The sequence below is a fragment of the Microcaecilia unicolor genome, chromosome 3 (assembly GCF_901765095.1).
Source record: "Microcaecilia unicolor chromosome 3, aMicUni1.1, whole genome shotgun sequence".
NCBI lineage: Eukaryota > Metazoa > Chordata > Amphibia > Gymnophiona > Siphonopidae > Microcaecilia > Microcaecilia unicolor.
Window position 1 is genome coordinate 477,795,468 of NC_044033.1, and position 25,912 is coordinate 477,821,379.

Consider the following 25,912-nt stretch of genomic DNA (forward strand, 5'->3'; position numbering starts at 1 on the left):
AATTGGTTCAGCGGTTCCTGGGGCTCTAGTCCACATCATACAGGCTCTCCTGAGTCTCAGGACACTAACATTCTTACTTTGCCCCTCTGGCTATCTTTGGCAGAGGAGCATAGTGTTTTGCCCGGTCAGTATGCTCTGGCTGATTATCTGTGGTCTTATCCCTTCCTGGGATTAATAGCCGTGACCACAGTTTGGGATTTACTATCGTCCTTTGTTGTTCTTAGGAGGGCTATTTGTTGCCTCTTTCCTGCGGCATCTAGTTAGGATCTCCTAAGGGGTCTAGGTATCATAGTTGTATTTTGGAGGTTGTCTTCAGCCTTCTTGCCTCTTTGTTCTTGGATTTTTTTCCAGCCCTACTAGGGACACTGCTTTGCTACATCCCATTAGTCTGGGCTGGGCTGGTTGACCAGGAAGGAAAAAATATGTTTTACCTGATAATTTCCTTTCCTTTAATCCAACCAGATCAGTCCAGATGCCCTCCCTTTATGATTTCCTCCAATTCCGGTTTCTTTAGGTGTTAACCCCTGCACCTGTGTGCAGAGTACATGTTGTCGTCACTGCAGCAACTAATATTTTGTCATCTTTGGATCCATCTTCTCCATGCCACCTTGCTGTACCAGCTACATTTGATTCCAGCTTCAAGTTGAGCCTTGATCCACTTCCCCATTTTGGGAGTGTGCTGGAGGTCAGAATACCAACCGGATGAGGAATCGTCTCTAATCGTACCCCCTGGTTGGGTTCTGTGGATGGTCTTCAATCTCACAGGAGCTGCTGGGTATCCTATACCTGGGTACAAGTGGATTTCATTCTAACTTTATTGGGTTTTGTTGTAGCAGTACAGAGCACCATTGCTTGGCTATTCAAAATACTGAGCATTCCAGGCTGCACAACACCCATAAGGAGCAAATTACTTGGAACTATTTTCTCTGTCTCCTTCCGCTGGTGCAAGAATATAGCCCATTGTTCTGGACTGGTCTGGTTGGGTTAAAGGAAAGAAAATGATCAGGTAAGACATAATTTTTTCCTTTCAATTGGGGTTGTTCTGCATTATCTGCAGTGTCAGAATGCGAGCTACAAGAAACAAATTAGCTATATCTGGGAATGCATGTAATGCGGTGCCATGCGGTATGGCTCTGTCCTATGAGGTAAATGCAGGGCAGATGCTAGGCATGCTCCCTGCATTTACACAGATGATATTACTCGATTACTGCCAATATCTCAAGATTGGTATGATACTTTGAGAACCATTACTAAGTGTGTACAGTTGAAGTAACAATGGGCTCTATACAATTATCTCAAACTTAATCGCGATAAAACTAAATTTTTTAAGGTAAGGCCCTTTTTCTGTTGGTTATCCTCAGGGCTTTAACATAGCCTCATATTCAGTTTTGTTTGTATCCTGTTCTAAAATATTAAGGGTTGAAGTAGATAATTTGTTATCTTTTTCTCATTATATTCAAATTTTGGTTTATAAATGTTTTTACTTAATAAAGTTAAGAAATATTCGTAACTTTTTGATGGTGCAGATTTCAGATTGCTGGTCCAAGCTTTAATCCTATCTAGATTAGACTATTGCAATGTTATGTATGTAGGATGTACACTATGCTGTTAAAGAAAGTTCAACTGATTCAAAACACAGCAGCTTCTTGGTCTTCTCATCCTCTAAATTTGATTCGATAAGCCCATTGCTTGTGGAGTTGCATTGGCTTCCAATTGAGGCGAGGTCCCAATTTAAACTGTGTACCATCAGTTTTAAGATCTTAACTGGTTTGATCCCCTCTTACCTATCTGATTGGGCAATTCTTCTCCATAAAAGCTCTATTGGTAAAACTAGAAATCAAGTGATGCTGCTCTTTCTGACATCCAAAGGCGCCCAGTATAGGAGGCATGGGGAGGATAAGCCTCCCCAGCTACAAGCCCCCAAAGTACCAGTACTTCATTACATCTCTCATCCCCCCACCCCCGATGCAGCATCTATCCCTCTCACTCCCTTCCTGTGTCCCTCTAATTTGATTTAGATCACCACCAGTAGCGGCACACCAGTATCATACCAACTAAAACAGCTTGCTTCGGGGCTTCAACCTGACGGCATTCCTTGTGACACATCCTGACGCAACTTCCTGTTTCCACAAGGGCGGGACACATCATAAGGAAGGTTGTCAGGCTGAAGCTCCGAAATGAACTGTTTTAGTTATTATGCTGCCGCGCTACCAGCGATGACCTAATCAAATTAGAGGGACTGCAGGGAGGGAGCGAGAGGGATAGACACAGTCCGGGGGGGGGGGTGGATGAGGGAGAGGGATAGATGCATTCGGGGGGGGGGGGGTGGACGAGGGAGAGGGATAGACGCTGCATTCGGGAGGGAACGAGGGAGAAGGATAGATGCTGCAATGGGCGGTGGGAGAAATGAGGGAGAGGGATAGATGCTGCATTTGGGGGGAGGTGGATGAGGGAGATGGATAGACGCATTCAGGAGGGAACGAGGGAGAAGGATCGATGCTGCAATGGGGGGGAGAAACGAGGGAGAGGGATAGATGCATTCAGGGGGGAGGTGGACGAGGGAGAGGGATAGACGCTGCATTTAGGAGGGAACGAGGGAGAAGGATAGATGCTGCAATGGGGGGGGAGAAACGAGGGAGAGGGATAGATGCTGCAATGGGGGGAGAAACGAGGGAGAGGGATAGATGCTGCAACGGACAGGAGAGAAACAAGGGAGAAGGATAGATGCTGCAACAGAGGGGGAGAGGAGAAATGAGGGAGATGGATAGGCACTGCAATGGGGAGGGGGGACTGAAAGAGACACTGGACTAGAAGTAATGGAGGAGGAAAGAGGTACTGGATCCAGGTAGAGAGAGATGCAGTAGGTACAGGAAGAGGTGCTGGATACTGGAGGGAGAGAGAAATACTGGGCCAGGAAGAGGCAAGAAAGACTGCTGGACTGGAGGAGGGGGAGACACTAGAATGGGGAGGGGGCAAGGAAAGAGGAGAGACACTGGTTCTGCAGGAAGGAGGGAGAGAAAGAGATACTGAAACTGACTAGACTGAAGGAGAGGAAGAAACACAGGACGAGAGATGGAGAGAAGGGGAAGTGAGAGAGATAGAGACTGAGAGTGACTGGACTGGAGGAGAGGAATAGGGGGAGGTGGGGAGAGAGAGAAACTAAGTCTAGGATTGCCTGGAGGAGAGGAAGAGAAGGAGAGAAAGACTGGAAGGGGACGTGGAAGGGAAGGGAAGAGAGAGACTGAGATGAACTGGAGGAGAGGGGGGAAAGACACTGGACTGGGGGGGGGGGGGGGATCAGGAAGAAAGAAAGGAGAGATACTGGCCCCATGGGTGGGCGGAAGGGGACAAGGAGGAGAGATACTGGCCCCATGGGTGGGAGGAAGGGGACAAGAAGGAAAGATACTGGTGGGAGAAAGGGAACAAGCAGACAGAGATGTTGGGCATGGAGGGAGGAGCATAGGGACAGGGACACGAAGGGGCAATGTTCCACAGATATACAATAGGGACAAACAGGGGCAATGTTAGACACAGGGATGATTGGGTCACAGTGGGGTAGTGCTGATCATGGGAAGGGAAATGCAGAACAGGTCTACCTAGGGCCACAGAGGAGAAATGATGAATATAAAGGAGGATAGGGATGCTAAGAGGGCAGAAGCTGAACATGGAGAGAGGGACAGGGACACAGAGGGAAGATGGATGGAGGATATGGAGAGAGAAGAAATGTCTAATGGACAGAAGCACTGAAAAGATGGGAAAAAGCAGAAAAGAGACATCGAGACCAAAGCTAATAGAAAAATAAAATACTCGGACAACAAAGGTAGAAAAAAGTATTTTATTCTGAATTTATTAATAAGAAAATGTCAGCTTTTAGAAATGCATATTTCTTGTATTTTGCATTTCAGTTTCTATTTCTCTATTAGTGCTGTGTGCAGAGTCTGACTTCCTGAGGTTTCCATTTCAGTTTTTTGCCTTCATATTTCTATTACTGATGTATGGTCCCTTGTTTCACATTTGTTAAGTGTCTCTGTGTGTTTTTTGCATGTAGCCAAGGTATGGTATTCTGCTAGCATGTAGATCTTGTTGCAGTCCTGTTTAATTTTTTTTCACTAGATGGTGTATTGGTGTTTTAGGGGGCATGGTGTAATATTTACCGTGCTGCCTTTTCATGCATATGGTTTTTGCTTTTTGAGTCCTGGAAGTTAATGCTGTTGTGCAAGAACACACTCAGAACCTTATCTTGCTATACCTTTGTGTATATAGTGTTTTACAGTGGAGGAATTGTGTTGGCCTTACTGAAGTGACATCAAATATTATTTGTCATAACATCTGAGTGTTGGCATCTCTACACTCTGGTCCAGTATATTTCTTCCCTTTTCCCTTCACTACCCCATGTCCAGTAGTTTCCTCCCCCACTCCCTGTGCCTCCCAACTGCACTGTGCAGCCATGGAGCTCTCAGACATATTTGAGCATCTTGAGGCAAGGGTGTAGCTACATGGGGGCATGGGCCCCTGTAGATTTTTTCCTGGCCCCCCTGCCGCCAACCCCTTTGACCCCCCCTCCAGCCGCCAACTCTCCCCCGCCGCTGTCGGGTACCTTTGCTGGCGTGGCCGTGTTGCTGATCTGCAAGGGCAGGCTTCTGTTTCTGTGAGTCTGACGTCCTGCATGTGCAGGGGGCATGCGATGAAGCTACAATGTAGTAAATTTAAAACAAATCAGAGAAAATCTTTCTTCACTCAACGTGTAATTAAGCTCTGGAATTCGTTGCCAGAGAATGTGGTAATGGCGGTTAGCTTAGCGGAGTTTTAAAAAGGTTTGTTCGACTTCCTAAAGGAAAAGTCCATAGACCATTATTAAATGGACTTGGGGAAAATCCACTATTTCTGGGATAAGCAGTGTAAAATGTTTTGTACTTTTTTGGGATCTTGCCAGGTATTTGTGACCTGGATTGGCCACTGTTGGAAACAGGATGCTGGGCTTGATGGACCTTTGGTCTTTCCCAGTATGGCAATAGTTATGTACTTATGTGCTTCCTTTAAAAAATGTTCCCTTATGTTCCTGAACCTGTCAATTTGAGCTTTAGAGCTTCATATCATCACCTTCAATTCTATATATTTTCTTTTTTGCTTCTTGTGGCTTGATGCAAAGTGTGAACAACAACAGTCTTGAAAGAAAAACATATTCAAAACTTAATAAAAATGCCATGCCTGCTATCTCTTTACCTTAACTGATGAACAGCTCTTCTCTTTGTTGGTGAGAAATACCTTTCTTCAGAACAACATCTACAATGTGCTTATAATTTGTTAGCATGCCACATCATTTATTCACATAGGTTTTACGTGATAGAAAGCCCTTTTCACTTGCCACTGTGCAGGGAAATTACGTTATAAGATATAAAAGGCAAGTGCGGAATTTACAAAGGACTTGACATATCTGTGAGGAATGAACACAGGATGCCAATTGTGCTGAGTGAGAAAAAAGAGATTTTATTTATTTATTTCAAAGATCTGTATTGCGCTCTATCCACCATTCTAGGCAGATTATAAAAAAGACATATATAATTATCACACATAATTTGGATAAATAAAACAAGCATTCATAATCTTGAATTACTAACATTCAGATCATACCATAAGACTATAAATGAAGAGATGAGCTGGGGTGGATGGGAATAAAGACTGAACTAGGCCCTGCTGTGCCTTCTTATGGCTAACTGTTAATGCTGTAGGCTGTGGCAGAAAGTTCAAAGTTTTAAAACTATGGGGGAAATGGTTTTACACTATGGAAACTAAGCTGTGCTGCAAACTAAAGTTAAAACTCTAAACTGGGGTTTCCTGTGACTATCAGCTGTGCTCTACACTGATATGATAAGCTCTAGAATAGTCCCTTAAAGCCTCTGGAACTGTAATAGAGATTTTAAATGCTAAACAAACAAACAAACAAAATCCTATTCCTTAAACTGCCGTTGCTAATTAATTAGAATAACTTAAAAATAAAGGCACTGAAATTACTTAACTCTATCAGGCTCATTTTCGAAAGAGAAGGACACCCATCTTTCGACACAAATCGGAAGATGGGTGTCCTTCTCACAGGGTCACCCAAATCGGTATAATCGAAAGCCGATTTTGGGCGTCTCCAACTGCTTTCCATCGCGGGAATGACCAAAGTTCAAGGGGGCGTGTTGGAGGCGTAGCAAAGGCAGGACTTGGGCGTGCTTAACACATGGACGTCCTCGACCCATAATGGAAAAAAAAGGGCATCCCTGATGAGCACTTGGATGACTTTACCTGGTCCTGCCCAAACTGACCAGATGACCACTGGAGAGAATCGGGGATGACTTCACCTTACTCCCCCAATGGTCACTAACCCCTCCCACCCTCATAAAACATCATTAAAAATATTTTTCCAGCCTCAAATGTCATACTCAGGTCCATCACAGCAGTATGCAGGTCCCTGGAGCAGTTTTAGTGGTTGCAGTGTACTTCAGGCAGACGGACCCATGCCCATTCCCCCCCACCGGTTACACTTGTGATGGTAAATGTGAGCCCTCCTAAACCCACTATACCCACATCTAGGTGCCCCCCTTCACCTGTAAGGGCTATGGTAGTGGTGTACAGTTGTGGGTAGTGGGATTTGGGGGGCTCAGTACACAAGGTAAGGGAATTGTGTACCTGGGAGCAATTTATGAAGTCCACTGCAGTGCCCCCTAGGGTGCCCGGTTGATGTCCTGGCATGTGAGGAGGACCAATGCACTACGAATGCTGGCTCCTCCCATGACCAAAGGGCTTGCATTTGGTCGTTTCTGAGATGGGCATACTTGGTTTCCATTATCGCCGAAAATCAGAAACGACCAAGTCTAGGGACGACCATCTCTAAGAATGACCTAAATTTCAGGATTTGGATGCCCCCGATCGTATTATCGAAACGAAAGATGGACGTCCAGCTTGTTTTGATAGTACAGGTTTCCCCGCCCCTCCACCGGGATGTTTTGCGAGGACATCCTCAGCAAAACTTGGGCATTCCCTTCGATTATGCCCCTCTAAATCTACCTTTCCCCAAGTTTAAAAGCAATTTCCCAGAAAATAACTTACAATTAAGTTCTGTCCTGCTCTGGAATTCCTAATAGGACCTCTTCACACTTACATTTTTCTTGTCTTTTCTTCTACCTTGCCAACTCTCCTGGCTAGATGTGGCTTGCACAAGAGCCACAAACACACTCTGCTGCACTTCTCTGGTCCCTCCTGGAAAGTATTCCTGTTTACTCCAAGCCAGAATTTACTTGTTGCACCACAGCACTGCAACATTCTGTCAAAATCGCAGAAAAGAAAAACAAATCCTGCTTGTTCTTCGCTTGCTAGCACTTTTTATTCCCCTAGTTCTCTAAGGCAGAGATAATCTAGCCTTCACAAAATATTTTCTCCCCAGCTCTACTGAGGCCCCCAATCCCTGGAGGTATGTGAAGTCAGCTTCTTTAAAATGGAAGCTCCGCTCCTAGTACTGCAGCCATATGTGGTAGCATGACTTGCAGATACAGTAGGCATGACCCTTGATAAATATAGCCACACAGGGATTAAAGGTTAAAGGAAAATATTTATTTACTTGCAAAGAAGTGTGTAACCTGTTCTCTTCACAGTCAGAGATAAATATCCATTTGAAGTCACTTCTTACATTCACAAGTTCTCTCTCTCCCATAGCCTGCCCCTGTAGGCCTACTGCACACGCTTGGTCACCCCTCCACCAGGGAATTCAATTATCTATCATAGCTACTGCCATTCACCTCACCCAGACTCACTCTCCACCTCGGGTGGTCGGACTCCATGACTCAGTTGAAGCTCTCTCTGGAGTCCTCTTCCGCAAGACGCCTCTGCAGCTTATGCTGGCACATTGGAGAACATGTCTGAATGGGAGGACTACTCCCATGTCCGACTCCATGCCTCCCGATGCTGATTCTAGGCATGCACATATGCCAAAACTCTTTATTTAAAGAGCCTATGACGGGAATCACCCCAGGGCACGTGGAATAGAAGTCACTATGGGGGGGGGGGGGGGGAATCATATTAGGGAGCTTGGGTCTTTCTCAATGTCAGGAAGTATTTTTTCACAGAGAGTGTAGTGGATTTGTGGAATGCTCTCCCATGGGAGGTGGTGGAGATGAAAACGGTAATGGAATTCAAACATGCGTGGGATAAACACAAAGGAATCCTGTTTAGAAGGAATGGATCCATGGAATCTTAGCAAAGATTGGGTGACGATGCCGATAATTGGGAAGCAAAACCAGTGCTGGGCAGACTTCTACGGTCTACACCCTAAATAGATATGGATGGGCTTGAGTTTAAATTTTAAGGGGCTTCGATGTTACCTTCAGAACGTTTAGTACAAGAAGAGTGCTGGGCAGACTTCTGCTGTCTGTGCCCTGAGAATGGCAAGGACAAATCAAACTCGGGTATACATATAAAGTATAACATACCATGTAAAATGAGTTTATCTTGTTGGGCAAATTGGATGGACCGTACAGGTCTTTATCTGCCGTCATTTACTATGTTACTATGGTCTCTCACTGCCTTTGCAACACAGGTCTTCTGATGTTCGCTTGGTGTGTGTGTTGTTTGCCTGCCTGAATTCTGTCTCCTGCTTCAGTTCCAGCATGTCTCCTGTTCCAAGCTTGTATTCATTTCTAGCCTGTCTCCAGTGTGTTTCCAGTTCCAGCTTATCTTCAGCTTCAGCCTGTCTCCAGCATGTCTCCAGTTCCACCGTGCCTTCAGCTACAGCCTGTCTTCAGTTCTAGCATGTCTCCAGCCCCTGCTTGTCTCCAGTCACAGCTTGCCTTCAACATCAGTTTTCCTTCAGCTCCAGCTTGTCCCTTGGACCTCCACTTTCCTGTCTCCAGCCTATCAGACTGTGTCTTAATCTACTACCTTGCATCTAGTCTCAGGAGTGACTTGCCTGCTGCCAGTTGGGGTCTAGCTAACCCTGGAGTTGGTTAGGCAGTGTCAATCCAGATGTGGCCTATGGGCTCATCTTTCTAGTTGTGTTACAGATTGCAAAGGCCATGAGCTCGGGCGAGTCACCCGCCTCACTGCTACTCCAGCAATTGTCTGGTTCTGTCCTGGACCTATTGACTCATATGTACCAGCTACAGGTACCCACTTCAACTCGGGGTGTAACCGCCTCAATCCCTGAGCTGGCTATGCCCACTGCTACCTCTGTCTCTTCTGACATTTGCCTGACACCCCATCCTAGATATGATGGTAACCCTAAAACTCATTGCAGCTTCCTCATCCAGTGCCAAATAATATTCGAATTCCAATCCAGAGATTTCCCTTGAGATCAGGTTCATGTGTCTTACATTATCTACTTGCTGATGGATCAGGCCCTAGCATGGGCCTCTCCACTCTAGAAATTGGCTGACCCAATGCCCAACAGCCTTAACAGCTTCCTAGAAGAATTCCAAAGGGTCTTTGAAGAACTGGGAAGGGCTTCCTCTGCAGCCTACGACTGAAAGAGGGACCACAAACTGTGGGGAATTGCACTATCCAGTTCTGAACCTTGGCCTCTGTGTTAAGTTGGAACAATGAGAGTTAGATGGCAGTTTTCTAGCAAAGGTTATCACCACAGATAAAAGGTGGCCTGGCAGATCAAGACCTTCCTTCTTTGCTGAATGACCTTATTTGTCTTTGTACCTGGGTTTATATCCAGTTTCAGGAATGGGCCCGGGAAGGACAGTTCTCCCACTGGATAGTCTAGCTCGCCCCAGTTTTCAGCACCCTCCATGTCCTCCCAACAAAGACCCATACCTCCAGATTCTGGGGAGCCATTGCAGGTGGATCGCTTTTCTATTTTGGAACGAAGCAATGGCACAAGTCTCTGAATTTTTATCTCTACTGCAGTGAAACAGGACATTATGCCCCCAAAGACCCTAAGAAGTCAGGAAACTTTCAGGCCTAGCTTTGGCTGGAGAAACAGCGCTAGGTCTGTCAGCCCGGATTCCTCACAGCCAATTCCTGGTTCCAGTGCAATTAGATTCTGAACAAGAAGTCAGGACTACCAAAGCTTTCATTGACTCTGGAGCAGGTGGGAATTTTATTGATGAGGCCTTTGTCTGACATTTTGGGATTCCCACCCAGGAGCTCCATAAGGCCATCTTTGTCTCCTGAGTGCATGGTAACATCCAAGGACACATTAAAGTTAAACCTGAACCCTTATGCTTGAGTATTGGAAGCCATCATCTTCTACGTGATCCAGACATCAGTAAATCCTGTCATCCTGGGTTTCCCATGACTTCAGCAGCATAATCCTATATTAGACTGGCAAGATCATTGCTTGGGGCAAAACCTGTCATCAATGCTGTTTGGACATCGTAGCCTTTGCAGACATAAATATTCCAGATTGTCTGCATTGGGCCTATGCAGCCTGTGCTGATGTCTTCTCCAAAGAGCAAGCAGAAACACTCTCTCCTCACCAAAACATAGTAACATAGTAACATAGTAGATGACGACAGAAAAAGACCTGCACGGTCCATCTAGTCTGCCCACGATAAACTCATATGTGTATACCTTACCTTGATTTGTACCTGTCTTTTTCAGGGCACAGACCGTATAAGTCTGTGCAGCAGTATTTCCCGCCTCCCAACCACCAGTCCCGCCTCCCATCACCGGCTCAGACCCCGTATAAGTCTGCCCTCCCCCATCCTAGCCTCTCAACCACCAACCCCTCTTCCCCCCGCCACCCAATTTCAGCTAAGCTTCTGTGGATCCATTCCTTCTGCACAGGATTCCTTTATGCCTGTCCCACGCATGCTTGAATTTCGTTACCGTTTTCATCTCCACCACCTCCCACGGGAGGGCATTCCAAGCGTTCACCACCCTCTCCGTGAAGAAATACTTCCTGACATCTTTCCTGAGTCTGCCCCCCTTCAATCTCATTTCATGTCCTCTCGTTCTACCGCCTTCCCATCTCCGGAAAAGATTCGTTTGCGGATTAATACCTTTCAAATATTTGAACGTCTGTATCATATCACCCCTGTTCCTCCTTTCCTCCAGAGTATACATGTTCAGGTCAGCAAGTCTCTCTTCATACGTCTTGGAACGCAACTCCCATACCATCCTCGTAGCTTTTCTTTGTACCGCTTCCATTTTTTTAACATCCTTCGCAAGGTACGGCCTCCAAAACTGAACACAATACTCCAGGTGGGGCCTCACCAACGTCTTATACAGGGGCATTAAAACCTCCTTTTTCTGCTGGTCACACCTCTCTCTATACAGCCTAGCAACCTTCTCGCTACGGCCACCGCCTTGTCGCACTGTTTCATCGCCTTTAGGTCCTCAGATACTATCACCCCAAGATCCCTCTCCCCGTCCGTGTCTATCAGGCTCTCCCCACCTAACACATACGCCTCCCTTGGATTTCTACTCCCTAAGTGCATCACTTTGCATTTCTTCGCATTGAATTTTAATTGCCAAACGTTAGACCATTTTTCCAGCTTCTTCAGATCTTTTTTCATGTTTTCCACTCCCTTCGGGGTGTCCACTCTGTTGCAAATCTTGGTGTCATCCGCAAAAAGGCAAACTTTACCTTGTAACCCTTCGGCAATGTCACTCACAAATATATTGAACAGAATGGGCCCCAGCACCGATCCCTGAGGCACTCCACTACTCAAAAGAATGAGTGTCCCATCGATCTCCTGCTGGGTAAGATGCCACCTTGAGGAAGGGTTTATCTGCTTTCTGTCCCGGAGACTTAGGCCATATCAGAATACATCTCAGAGAGCTTATAGAAAGGCTTTATTCATCCTTCCACCTCCACAGCAGAGGATGGGTTTTTCTTTGAGGGGAAGAAGGATGATTCCATACGCCCCTGTATTGACTACAGGGGCTTGAATATCATTACTGTCAAGAATAAATACCCATTTTCTCTGATATCTAAGCTGTTTGACTGTCTTCAAGGAGCCCACTTCTTCACCAAGCTGGACTTGAAGAGGGCATACAATCTAATTCACATTCACGAGGGAGATGAATATAAGATGGCTTTCAACACACGAGATGGCTATTATGAGTACTTGGTTATGCCTTTCAGGTTCGCCAATGCCCCAACGTTTTTTCAAAAATTGGGAATGATGTTTTCCAGGACCTGCTTCAGAGCTGCATGTTAGTCTACTTGAATGACACACTGATGTGCTCCAAAACACTAGCCCAAGACCAGAAATAAGTAAAACAGGTCCTTCAATGACTCTGCGAGAATTGCCTTTACGCTAAATTGGAAAAATTTACCTTTGAACAGAGTGAGTTGCCCTTTTTAGGCTGCATCATTTTGGATCAAGGCCTTAAAATGGATCCCACAAATTTGTCTGCCATCCAAGACTGGCCTCGTCCCCAGGGGCAATGAGCCTTGCAATGTTTCTTAGCTTTGCCAACTCAATGCCTGATACTCACTTCCCAGTACAACACAAATGAATTCACCGCCATAAACACACCAAAACTAAACCTTCCAATCTCAGAAACATTAAAAATCCTTGGAGTCACTATCGACCGCCACCTAACACTTGAAAATCATGCAAACAACACAACCAAAAAGATGTTCTACTGCATGTGGAAACTGAAAATAATAAGACCATTCTTCCCAAGATCCGTCTTTCGCAGCCTAGTGCAATCCCTCGTACTCAGCCATCTGGATTACTGCAACTCACTATATGCAGGTTGCAAAGAGCAAATACTGAGAAAACTCCAAACAGCCCAGAATACAGCAGCCAGACTCATCTTCGGAAAACCAAAATATGAAAGTGCAAAACCCTTACGAGAGAAGCTACACTGGCTCCCACTCAAGGAACGCATTACTTTTAAAGTATGCACATTAGTCCACAAAATCATTCACGGTGAAGCCCCAGCCTACATGTCTGATTTAATAGACTTACCACCCAGAAACGCTAAAAGATCATCCCGAACTTTCCTCAACCTCCACTTCCCTAATTGCAAGGGCTTGAAATACAAGGCGCTGCACGCGTCAACCTTTTCTTACATGAGCACGCAGTTCTGGAATTCACTGCCGCACAACCTGAAAACGATTTACGAGCAAACCACCTTCCGCAAACTACTGAAGACCCATCTTTTTGAGAAAATTTACGGAAAGAACCAAAACACATAAGGCCCACACTCACTGTTCAATAATGCATCATTACAGCCACTCTGAATTTCTCATCCCCCGTAATCTCACCTTCTCATCCCCCGTAATCTCACCACACTCATACCTTTACTCACAGAAAATGTATACCAAATGCTTTCCTGTCATTATATATTGCCCCTTTTAGTTTCCCGTTGTTTCCTTCCAATTTATTGCCCCTCTTAGTTTCCCATTGTTTCCTTTCCAATGTTTCAATGCTCTTTTCCATTGTTATATTCCTTAATGATACTTGACTTTGTCTCGCATAACTCCTCACAATGTAATCCATAACCGAGTTGTAACAAACTGTATTTCCATCTTTCATAACGTATTGTAAGCCACACTGAACCCGCAAAAAGGTGGGAAAATGTGGGATACAAATGCAATAAATAAATAAATAAACTATTACCGTCAATTCATCCGTGGTTACTCAACCTTAGCCGCTGCGCCTACTGCTTTAATGTGGAAGGAAGCTAACACCCAGGATTCACCTGAGGAAGCTGTACAAACCTTTGATTGCTTGAAATTAGCCTTTATGTCAAATCTGGTGCTGCAGCATCCCAATCCTGAAGAACCCTTCTTCGTAGAGGTCAAAGCTTCTTCTGTTGGGGCTGGTGCTCTTCTTTCTCAACTCAATACAAGTGGTAAACTGCTACCTTATGCCTTCTTCAAGAAGTTTTTGCCAGTGGAAAGGAATTATACTGTCAGAGATTGGGAACTGTTAGCTATCAAAATGGCTTTACAGGAGTGGTACCATGTTCTTGAAGGCACTAAGCACCCTTTTACTGTGACCACGGACCACAAGAATCTTCTATACCTGAGAAAGACCAGAAGAATCAACCCTTGCCATGCTCAATGGTCCTTATTCTTTGTCTGATTTGATTTCTGGGTAGCCTTCTGACCAGCTGAGAAAAATGTACAGACTGACATCTCCCAACCCTTCAAACATGATGTTGATGACTCTGACCTTCAGACTATCTTGAACCGTGCTAACGTCCAAGCTGCCATGACTCTTACAGTATCCCAGGCAAGACCATCGTGCCTAAGAGACTCCAGAAGGCTGTACTGAAATGGGGTCATGATTCCATGTTTTCTGGACTCCCTGGAATTTGCAGAACATTGAAACTCCTAACTTGGAAATATTGGTGGCCGCAGTTGAAAAAGGATGTGTGGGATTTTGTGACCTCCTGTCCTGTCTGTGTCCATCTCAAGCCTTCACATTCGTGCCCATGAGGGCTACTTCAACCTTTAACAGTTCCGGAGATTCCATTTGTGACTGACCTCCCTGTTTCTGAGGGGTTCATCACCATCTGGGTGATCGTAAACAGGCTTATTTTCAAAAGAGTTCGCCGGCCATCTTCCGACACAAATCGGGAGATGGCCGGCCATCTCTGAAAACCGGCCAAATCGGTATAATCGAAAGCCGATTTTTGGACACGCTCGCCGGCATTCCGTCGCGGAGGCGGCCAAACTTCAAGGAGGCGTGTCGGCAGGGTAGCGAAGGTGGGACGTGGGCGTGCTTACAAGATGGCCGGCTTCAGCTGATAATGGAAAAAAGAAAACCGGCAATGACGAGCATTTGGCCGGTTTTACTTGGTCTATTTATTTTCACGACCAAGTCTCAAAAAGGTGCCCAAACAGACCAGATGACCACCAGAAGGAATCGGGGGTGACCTCCCCATACTCCCCCAGTGGTCACTAACCCCCTCCCACCCCCCAAAAAACTTTAAAACATTTTTTTTGCCAGCCTCTATGATAGCCAGCTCCATGACAGCAGTAAACAGGTCCCTGGAGCAGATTTAAAGCCAGGTGCACTAAACTGCACGGAAGAGTCCTTCCCTTACCGATCCCTTAGCGAATCAGTAAGGGAAGGGCATGCATGAAGGAAATCGCATGCAAATGAGCTGCTCATTTGCATGCGAATTTCCTTCCCTAGGAGGGGAAGCCAGTCTGCCAGCTCGTAAAAAAAAAAGGATCTTTCTGATCAGTTATGTTATGACTTACTTGTTCTGGAGTGCTGTATTTTGTGATACTGTTTTGAGAAATGTTCAATAAAGACTTCATACAAATTTTTAAAAAGTCCCTGACGTGCACTTTCCCCTAATGGCCGTCTTTCTCCCCGAAGGGGGGGATCAAAACAGTTTTTGCTCACAGCTTGTTTAGTAGTAACAGTGGGATTTGAACCAACCACCTCTGCAGTACAAGACCAGGACTGTTACTACTTGGCCACAGCTCCACTTACTTGGCTGTTCCTCCCTTTTGATTATACCCCTTCAGGTCTCTCTCAGCCAATCCCAGCGCATTTAGCTGTCTGTGAGTGGCTGAGAGAGACCTGGAGGGGCATAATCAAAAGGGAGGGACATCCAAGCAAGTGGAGCTGTGGCCAAGTGATTACAGCATTGGTCTTGTAATGCAGAGATGGCTGGTTCAAATCCCACTGTTACTACTAAAAAAGCTATGAGCAAAAGCACTTTTGATTTCCCAGTTCGGGGAGAAAGACGGCCATTAAGAGAAAGTGCACATCAGGGACTTTTTTAATTTGTATGAAGTCTTTATTGAACATTTCTCAAAACAGTATCACAAAATACAGCCCTCCAGAACAAGTAAGTAATAGGATAACTGATCAGCAAGCTCTAAACATCCAGAAGTACCAGTGCACTATGAATGCTGGCCCCTCCCACAGCCATGGATTTGACTGGGTTTGAGATGGCCGGTTCCAGTTTCCATTATCGCTGAAAAACGAAGTTGGCCATCTCAAACCTGGTGATCTATGGCATTTGGTCGCCCCAACTGTATTATCGAAACAAAAGATGGCCGGCCATATTTTTTGATAATACGGTTCTGGACAGCTCTTTGCGACGCCGCCAAAATAGATGGCCGGCCATCTATTTGGCTGGCACCATTCGATTATGCCCCTCCACGTGGCTTATTTGGTTCCCTTACCTGGATTATCATCTGCATCAGCCTAGGAATGACATTTAATAAAAAAAGTCTACTGTCTCAGATCGAGGGGTACAGTTCACTTCTAGGTTCTGGCAGAACTTATGCAAGACTTTACAGATTAACTTGAATTTTCCTCTGGATATCAACTGCAAACCAACAGCCAGACCGAAAGAGTCAATCGAATATTAAAAATCTTTCTATGTAGCTATGTATCTGTCCAACAAGATGACTGGTCACAACTGTTACCTTGGGCCAAGTTCAGCTATATCACTCATGTAAGTGAGGCTTCTGGTTCCTTTCCTTTCCAGATTTTGTTCAGGTGGCATCCTAGGATACCTTTACCTGTACCTATAACAGCCACCGTGCCTGCTGTCAAAGCTACCACTGTATCCCTTATTGAGCAATGGAGTAAAACTAGGGAACATTTGCTCCTAACCACTGAGATACAAGAAGCAAGCTGATAAGAGGAGATGCCCTGCTCCTCAGTAGCAGCCTGGGGATTTGGTCTGGTTACCTACCCAAAACCTTCGACTGAAGACGCCATCTGTTAAATTTGCTCCCCGGTTTATTGAGCCATATCCTATTGGCTGCCAAGTGGGATCTGTTCTCTACCAATTGAAGTTACCATCTACTCCATGGATCCACCATACATTCCATGTAATCCTTCTCAAACGTTTTGTGCTAGGTCACCAGAATGGGCATGGGAAGTCCTGAAATTAAGAAGGTTAGAGTTCTTGCAAAATAATATAATATGTGATTTGTTGAGGGAAACCTACCAAGTTATGATTTCATGCTTAAGAAAAGTTTGGAAAAAGATCAAAAGAATATAAGAACATAAGATACTGAAAGGAAAAGTTATCAGTGTGGGCTACCATTAAGATGTGTGATTTTACTGTTAACCCCATTAGTGATTCGGTTTCATTGCATAAAATGGGATCTGAGCTAAAACAGCATGTTAGTAGTAAAATAATACATCTTAATGGTAGCCCACAATGAGAACTACACCCATGAGTCAGACCAATGTCCATTGACAACAGCATCTTATCTCCATTAGTAACATGAGTCACAAGTATCCAACAGATCCTAAAATGTAATTAAATAAATTATTTGGAAAGTTCTTCTTGCAGTTCTAGTAGCTGTTTTCTCCTGGTAGAAACTGAGGGGGTTGACATTCAGACCGCAGGAGTTAGACCGGCATTGAATATTCGGGTTATTTTTGACCGGTTTGAAGATAACCGACTGATATTCAGACATAGCCAGTCATCCTCAAACTGGCCAAAGATATTCCAGGGTTTGATGCTTCCAAATATGGCCACTAAACCCACTTTAAAAACTGGCAGATAACCATTTATATTGCGCATCCTCATAGCAGAAATGCAAAGTGATGCACTTAGGGAATAGAAATCCTTGGGAGACGTATGTGTTAGGCGGGGAGAGTCTGATAGGAACGGACGGGGAGAGGGATCTTGGGGTGATAGTATCTGAGGATCTGAAGGCGACGAAACAGTGTGACAAGTCGGTGGCCGTAGCTAGAAGGTTGTTAGACCAGCAAAAGAAAGGGGGTGTTGATGCCCCTGTATAAGTCCTTGGTGAGGCCCCACCTAGAGTATTGTGTTCAGTTTTGGAGGCCGTACCTTGCAAAGGATGTAAAAAGAATTGAAGCGGTGCAAAGAATAGCTACGAGCATGGTAAGGGATTTGCGTTACAAGACGTATGAGGAGAGACTTGATGACCTGAACATGTATACTCTGGAAGAAAGGAGAAACAGGGGTGATATGATACAGACGTTCAAATATTTGAAAAGTATTAATCCGCAAATGAACCTTTCCCTGAGATGCGAAGGAGGTAGAACGAGAGGGCATGAAATGAGATTGAAGGGAGGTAGACTCAAGAAAAATGTCAGGAAGTATTTTTTCACGGAGAGAGTAGTGGATGCTTGGAATGCCCTCCCGCGGGAGGTGGTGGAAATGAAAATGGTAACAGAATTCAAGCACGTGTGGGATAAACATAAAGGAATCCTGTTCAGATGGAATGGATCCTAAGGAGCTTAGCCAAGATTGGGTGGCAGAGCCAGTGGCGGGAGGCGGGGATGGTGCTGGGCAGACTTATACGGTCTGTGCCAGAGCTGGTGGTGGGAGGCGGGGCTGGTGGTTGGGAGGCGGGGATAATGCTGGGCAGACTTATACGGTCTGTGCCAGAACCGGTGGTGGGAAGTGGGGCTGGTGGTTGGGAGGCGGGGATAGTGCTGGGCCGACTTACACGGTCTGTGCCCTGAAAAGGACAGGTACAAATCAAGGTAAGGTATACACAAAAAGTAGCACATATGAGTTTATCTTGTTGGGCAGACTGGATGGACCATGCAGGTCTTTTTTCTGCCGTCATCTACTATGTTACTATGTTATGTTACAGTCCCATTCAAATCCTCAGTAAAGGTCTTAGGTGTGTTCCTTTACCAGACTTTGAATTTTCAACTACACATCTCTAATGTAATTAAGTACTGTTTTTTTTTTTTCAAACAACTTATTGTTGAAGTTGTTAAAGTGTAGCCAATGTGTCTTCCTCCTATATGGCTAAATCAATTAGTTGTTTGAATTGCACATGCCCAGAATGTGTACTGAGCACCAGGCTGGAGAAAGAAGTGTCAGCTGCAACAATGACAAGAGCAAGTAAGAAGCTCTAGTTACTAGTTGTGTTTTCTGTTCAATCTGGGGAGGAGGAAGAAGCTCCAGTTTCCTCTTAAGCAGAAGTCCCTTTCCTCAGGGTACTTTGTGGCATGAGCAGGATGAGCCCCATGCTGAAGGAGTGGAAGGGGGAGGTGCTTGGATGGCAAAGGAGTTGCAAGATAATTTTGGTGGGTGGCACTTGCCACCCCTTGCACCTCTGTAGCAACACCTATTCTTTCTGGACAATATGGACATATCAAACTAGTCTTGCATTCTTTACATTGGTTGCCTGTGAAGTGGTGAGTGAAATTTAAAGCACTAACTTTGATTTGCAAAGCTTTGTATAAGCTTTGCCTCAAGACTGTATTTTCAGTCTAGAACTTTAAGATCTGCAGAGCAACTTAGGTTAGTCTAACTTCAATTAGATCTGGCTGCTTGTCAGAATTACAAAAATGAATGTTTTCTGTGGCTGGTCTCTCATTGTGAAATATACTACCAGTTGATTTGTGCCTTGCTATTCATAATTAAATATTTCAAAAGAGATTGAAGGCATGTTATTTTTAACCTAACTTTCTAAAAGGAGTTTGCAAAATATATAGTTAGTTTGTAAGTGTCCCTTTAATTGTGGCATTGTTGTTGCTCTCCCGTAGGGTTTTTTTTTCCATAGGTAGCCCCCTTTTTTGTATTTTTTGGGCTGGGATCAGTCTGTGATAGTTTAGTTTGGTGTTGGCGTCCCTTTATTAGTTGGAGTAAGAAGGTAAGAGAGTTTTCTTTATCTCATTCGCTTTTCTCATTTAATATGAGTTTTTTGCGTCTGGGGTTTTTTTCTCTCTTCCTCCTTCTTGGGGAACCAATGATATTAACCTACTCCTGAGATAACAAGGATATAGTGAATACATTGGTATTTTTCTTGTTTGGAGGTTTGAGGATCCAATTGTTTTGTATTATATTTAAAGTGGAGGTTTTTCCACAATTAAAGGGACACTTACAAACTAACTATATATTTTGCAAACTCCTTTTAGAAAGTTAGATTATTTTCATAGAGTTTGTTTTCACCTGTTAAGATTAGAGTATGTTATTTTAACCAAATGTTTTTAATGTATTAATATGATCCACTGTAATATATAAATATGATGACAGAACTTTGTTATTATTAATTTGACTCCAGCTTAATTTGCTAATGATGTAGTTCATAGTAGTTTTTAGGACTTTTTAAATCATTTTTTATTTTTATTTTTATTTTGTTGTTTTGTTTTAATTTTGTTTTATGATGTGTTTAGCATTGATTTTATTTCTGTAATTTTTATTTAATAGTGTGTGTTTTTTGTAACCTGATTAGATTTTTGAATAATGTAGGCTATAAAAACAAATAAATAAGTAAAGTGGGAATGATGAGACCAATCATTTATTTTCAGAAGCTGGTCACAAGAAATTAAAAAGTACTATCCAGAGAAGCACAGAAACAGGAATGGCAGCAGAAATGCGAAGTCGCATGGTTCGTCAGCCGAGTCGGGAGTCCACGGATGGAAGTATAAATAGCTACAGCTCAGAAGGAAAGTAAGTAATCCTGCATAACCAAGCACACGCTAAAACCTTTTAATCTTGATTGATTTTTTATGACCTTTTTAATTTATCTTATTTTAAATTATCAGATAATTGTTATAGGGCTTCTTTTACGAAGCCGTGCTAGCGATTCCTGTGTGGCAAATGGGAGGAAGCCCATAGGAATTGAATGGGCTTCCTCTTATTTACCACACAATACTCACTAACACCACTTTGCAAAAGAGGTCCATAGTAAATGATGTTGAAGAAAGACCAAATTGGCCTATTCCAGTCTGTCCAATTAAGATTATTTCATATTGGGTAAGTAAGTATTCAAATTCCCATTTGTATCTATCCTAAGTGTGCATAGAATTCTCTAAAATACTGGCCTTTAACCCCAGCATGCACAGGGCATTTCAGGTTGTTTCATTTTCTTTCCTTATTCTTACAAGACCCAGCCAAGTATTGTTATCATGTTTTCTAATAATCCACATAGCCACCAAAATAGCTGGTCCATTCACTGACAGCTCAAGTGAACGGACCAATCAGTACATATACAAATCAGTGCATATACAAATATGAAACAGCAATACAGTTCCAAGTTTTGCCCCCATTTACTATTCAGCATGATGAGCATTCAGGGCCAGTCTTGGGCGACAGGGGCGGTCGCACAGGGCCTCGCGCTCCCAGGAGCCCCACGGCAGCCTTAGCATCTCCCTGCTTCAACTGTCATTGCCATCTCCTGTTCTCAATCTAACCGCCTTTGTCAGCTCTCTCCTACTCCCTTTCAGATCTATGCATTACTGCCTTCTTCAATCTGGGCTGCTGGCAGCCTCAGTGAGGTAAACACTGCCTTCGACGGCCTGGAAGCTTTCTCTCTTTGCAATTTCCTATCCTGCACAGGCGGAATGCTGCAACAGAGGGAGAGCTTCTGGGGCTGCTGAAGGCAGTGTGCTTACCTCACTGTCGCTGCCGGAACTAAAGGAGTGGGTAGGAGAGAGCTAAAGGCAGTTGACTTGAGACAGCCGCTGAAGCCCATGAGGTTGGTCTCCCTTTCCATCTCCTCCATGCACCCCTTATCCCCTTATCTCCTTGTCCAAACAAAGCAAGCAAATCTATGAGCTGCCCTATCCACGTTGTTGTTCTTTATTGTTGGTAGCATTTTTATTGAACCTCACTTATATTTTCAAAGATGCTGTCTTGTGTAGCATATGCATGTACACAGAGGAAGTATTGTCATTGGAGGGGCTGGTTTATAGGGAATCACTGTATTCTGATGTTTTCGCCTACTACTACTACTACTATTTATCATTTCTATAGCGCTACTAGATGTACGCAGCGCTGTACACTTGAACATGAAGAAACAGTCCCTGCTTGACAGAGCTTACAATCTAATTAGGACAGACAAACAGGACAAACAAGAAATAAGGGAATATTAAAGTGAGGATGATAAAATAAGGTTTCTGAACACGTGAATAAGGGTTAGGAGTTAAAAGCAGCATCAAAAAGGTGGTCTTTTAGCTTAGATTTGAAGACGGCCAGAGATGGAGAGACGGCCAGAGATGGAGCTTGACGTATCGGCTCAGGAAGTCTATTCCAGGCATATGGTCTGCAAGATAAAAGGAACGGAATCTAGAGTTAGCAGTGGAGGGAGAAGGGTGCAGATAAGAGAGATTTACCCAGTGAACGGAGCTCTCGGGGAGGAATGTAGGGAGAGATGAGAGTGGAGAGATACTGAGGAGCTGCGGAGTGAATGCACTTATAGGTCAATAAGAGGAGTTTGAACTGTATGCAGAAATGGATAGGAAGCCAGTGAAGTGACTTGAGGAGAGGGCTAATATGAACATAACGACACTGGCGGAATATTAGTCGTGCAGCAGAATTTTGAACAGATTAAAGAGCCACCAAAACAGATATTATGAGTATCAGGTGCTTAAGAATCAGACTTACTATTTATAATTACAATTTAGAAAGATCATTAATTAGGTTGAAACCTGGGAGCTTTAACATCTTTTTTTCCAGTGCGTACATCAAAAGAAAAAGATGGCATGTGGGAACTTGCTCCTTTGCTTTGTGGAATGCAGTGGTATATTATAAAAATGTACTTGCCTTTTTTTATTACTGCTATTTTACAGCGAAGGTATTGAATAATGAGGGAAGGCTTTCCTTTGTGCAGAACTGTCCAGAGTCAGTCTAAATGTGCCAACATTGTTCAGTTCAGCACACTGTTAGCTGCAAAGTTCATACAATGTTAATTATGTTCAATGGAAAATAAATCTGTTGGCTCAGGCTGCTTGCTTTGTGAATATTGAATCACTGTTTCTTTATTGCTACCAAGTATTACATATTAAAGGCATTTGTTTTAATTCATTTATCCAGTCCTTGCATGCACACGGTTTTGTTTTTTAAGCCAAAAGGTTTCCTATGATAGCATTGTGCTTATTTGAATTAGTTTTTCTGTACAAGTTTTGCTTGATTTGTCATTATTTGAAATAAAAAGTGTTAAAACACATCTTGTCAACAATGGGTAGGGCTAGGTGGGGGCCCACTAAACTGGTCTGCTACTGCTAATACTGGCCCTGTGAGCATTGCAGTCATAGTCTAGAGCCTGTTTTCTTCTTGTTTGTTCAGTGGGAATTGGGGTACAGTGTTTATAGAATAGGGGTTTGGTAATTATGTATGGTAAACTGGGAATGGGGGAGGCTTCATCATTACCTATTTTAATATACCACTAATATTGGGAGAGAGGGGAGCTCAGGATGCCCCTATTTAATATGCCATCGGGGTTGGCAGGGAGGGGAGCTAAGCACCATATAAGGAAAAAAAACTCCTTATATGGTATTTAGCCCCACCCATTGCATCCCAGAATGCACTGGACAGGGCCTGGGTATCACCATTTTGTTATGGGCAGGCTCAAGGCAGGAGGAAGGAGCTGTTGCTCTTGCTTTCCTGCCTCCACTTTGTAAAGATACAGGGAGGGGTGCAGAGACGTCATTGTCAGGACCGGGAGGGGGTGTGTATGCATGCACAGGGGAAGGGGTCCAGTTCACTGGACCACAAGGGAAATTTTTTTTTTAAGAATTGGGGAGGGTTGCGGGGGGGGGGGGGGGGGTCGAGAGGCAAGCATGCTGTGGGTGGGTCGAGAGGCAAGTCACGAGGGGCAAGTTCGGCAAGCAAGCTGTTAGGTGCAGGTGGGGTCAGGGTCCAGTGCATCAAAGCTGTCAAATGCATTGGACAGTAGTGTCAAATGCACTTAATAGCTCGGACTCATAAACAGAGAGCGATGCACAAAGGGGGATCCGTGCAGCTCATTTGCATGCAATCCCCTTTGTGCATCACTTGTTGTTTGCAAGGCTGTCTTTGTGCATCTAGCTCTCACTGGTTTAATCAGTATTTACTCCAATGTCTTCTTCTACAACATCATGATCAGTTTCACTACAGCATAAGAAGTCTAGAAATCTTTGGTTCACACTTTAACTTTGTTGGTTCACGCAGCATGCAGCTGCATAACAAATGGGGAATGTGCAGCATGTCTCATGGAGTTCTTTCCAACTTGTGTGTGTGTGTGTGTGTGTGTATGTGTGTGTGTGCTTGAGCAGATGCGAGGGAACAGTTTTTGTGAATGGAGCAGTGAGTAGAGCAGTTTGCAGAGCAATGGGGAAGTTGTGGGAGAGTTAGATTTTTGGAGGGGACAATTTGTTGGGTGGTAGAGCAGTTGTAGGGGTAAATGTTGGTGTGGGGAAGTTTGTGGGGTGGTGAGGTAGTTGAAGGGGGCATGGATTTAAAGGTGGAACAATTTGAAGGTTGGTGTGAAGTTGCTAGGAAGAACCTTTTGGGGTGGTGGAACAGTTGTGAGAGAGGGCTTTTGGGAGTAGGGCAGTTTGCAAAGTGATGGGGCAGTTGTGGTAGACAGTTTTTAAGGGTGGATACAGTTTGTGGGGAGGTTAAGCAGTTGTAGGAGGTAGTTTTGGGGTGTGATTACAGTTAGTTGCAGGGGTAGTTCTTGGAATCAGAGCAGTTTGAGAGGTAGTGGCAATTCAAGGGGTATGTTTTGATGGTGGGGCAGTTAGTAGTGTGGTAGGGCAGTGGTAGAAATAGTTTTTGGCAGTGGGACAGTTTGCAGGATTAAGGGGTCATTGTGGAGGGTAGTTTTTAGGTTGGGGCAATTTGTGGAATGGTGAGGGCACTTGCAGGGGGGTAGTTTTTGGTGTGGAGCACTTTGCAGGGTAGTGAGATAGCTGTGCAGGGTAGCTTTTGGTGTGAAGCAGTTTGTGGAGTGCATCGCTGATATGATTTAAATTAGAGTATGAATAATCTAGGGCTCTACTGTGCTAAATCCTGCTGAAATAAACACTTTGTCACAACTGTGAGGAATGATCCGGAGTAGTGAGCCCTTGGGCCGCTGCCGGGGACCAGCAGCAGCAGGTGAACCACCCAAACAGGAAGCGAGGCTAAACACAGACAGGCTGGTACAAGATTCAGGTCTCTCAAACAGGCTTGGCTGGACAGAATTCTGGAACGGACTTGGCTTGGCTGGAATCGGATTCTGGAATGGACTTGGCTTGGCTGGAGCCGGATGCAGGAACGGACTTGGCTTGGCTGGAACCAGATGCTGGAACGGACTTGGCTTGGCTGGAACCGGATACTGAAACGGACTTGACTTGGCTGGAACCAGATGCTGGAACGGACTTGGCTTGGCTTGGATGGAACCGGATGCTGGAACGGACTTGTCTTGGCTTGGCTTGGCTCGGCTGGAAGCGGAGGACTTGGCTTGACTTGGCTCGAAGCGAATGCAGGAACGGACTTGGCTTGGCTTGAACCGGATGCTAGAACGGACTTGGCTTGGCTGGAACCGGATGCTGGAATGGACGGCTTGGCTGGAACAGGATTCAGCATACTGGAACAGGCTAGGCTGGAATGAAAGCTGAAAGCAACCAGGGCAGACACAAGCAGGATGGGAACTGAAACTGAAGACAACAGGGCAGGCACAAGCTGGAAGGAAACTGAAGCTCAAGACAAACAGGGCAAGAGCTAGTAGGGCAGGAAGTGCAATAAGCACACACACACGAAAACTCATCTGAAGACCTCTGTTGCAAAGGCAAGCCTGAAAGTTTCCAGGTGCTTAATAAAGGCAATTACAGATGAGGTCACAGGTAAGAGTAGGTAAGAGTGAGGCTTGACAGCAGAAACACCTCGGCACGGCTTGACTGGAAGAATACCACAGCGAGGCTTGGCAGCAGAAACACCAGGTCGAGGCTTGATTGCAAAAGCACCAAAGTGAGGCTTTTTTTTTTGTTACATTTGTACCCTGTGCTTTCCCCACTCATGGCAGGCTCAATGCAGCTTACATAGGGCAATGGAGGGTTAAGTGACTTGCTCAGAGTCACAAGGAGCTGCCTGTGCCTGAAGTGGGAATCAAACTCAGTTCCTCAGGACCAAAGTCCACCACCATAACCACTAGGCCACTCCTCCACTTGGCTGCAGGAACCCCAAAGCAAGTCTGGAATGCTGGAAGATCAGAATAGGACTGGAATGAACTCTGGAACATGTTTGGGAAACAGGAAGAAGACAGTCCATAGCAGCCATAGGGCCTGGTCACCTGGAGGCGAGG

At 44.7% G+C, this 25,912-nt stretch overlaps 1 protein-coding gene across 17 annotated transcripts in view; it reads left to right on the forward strand.

The window, feature by feature from the left end:
• Positions 1–25,912, forward strand: part of RIMS1 (regulating synaptic membrane exocytosis 1) — an 871,728-nt gene that overhangs the window by 781,606 nt on the left and 64,210 nt on the right. For all 17 annotated transcript variants that reach the window (XM_030199020.1, XM_030199021.1, XM_030199022.1 and 14 more), the window contains one exon: positions 20,175–20,316. In XM_030199020.1, the coding sequence (XP_030054880.1) occupies positions 20,175–20,316 (142 nt within the window). The remainder of the gene's footprint in view (positions 1–20,174; positions 20,317–25,912) is intronic.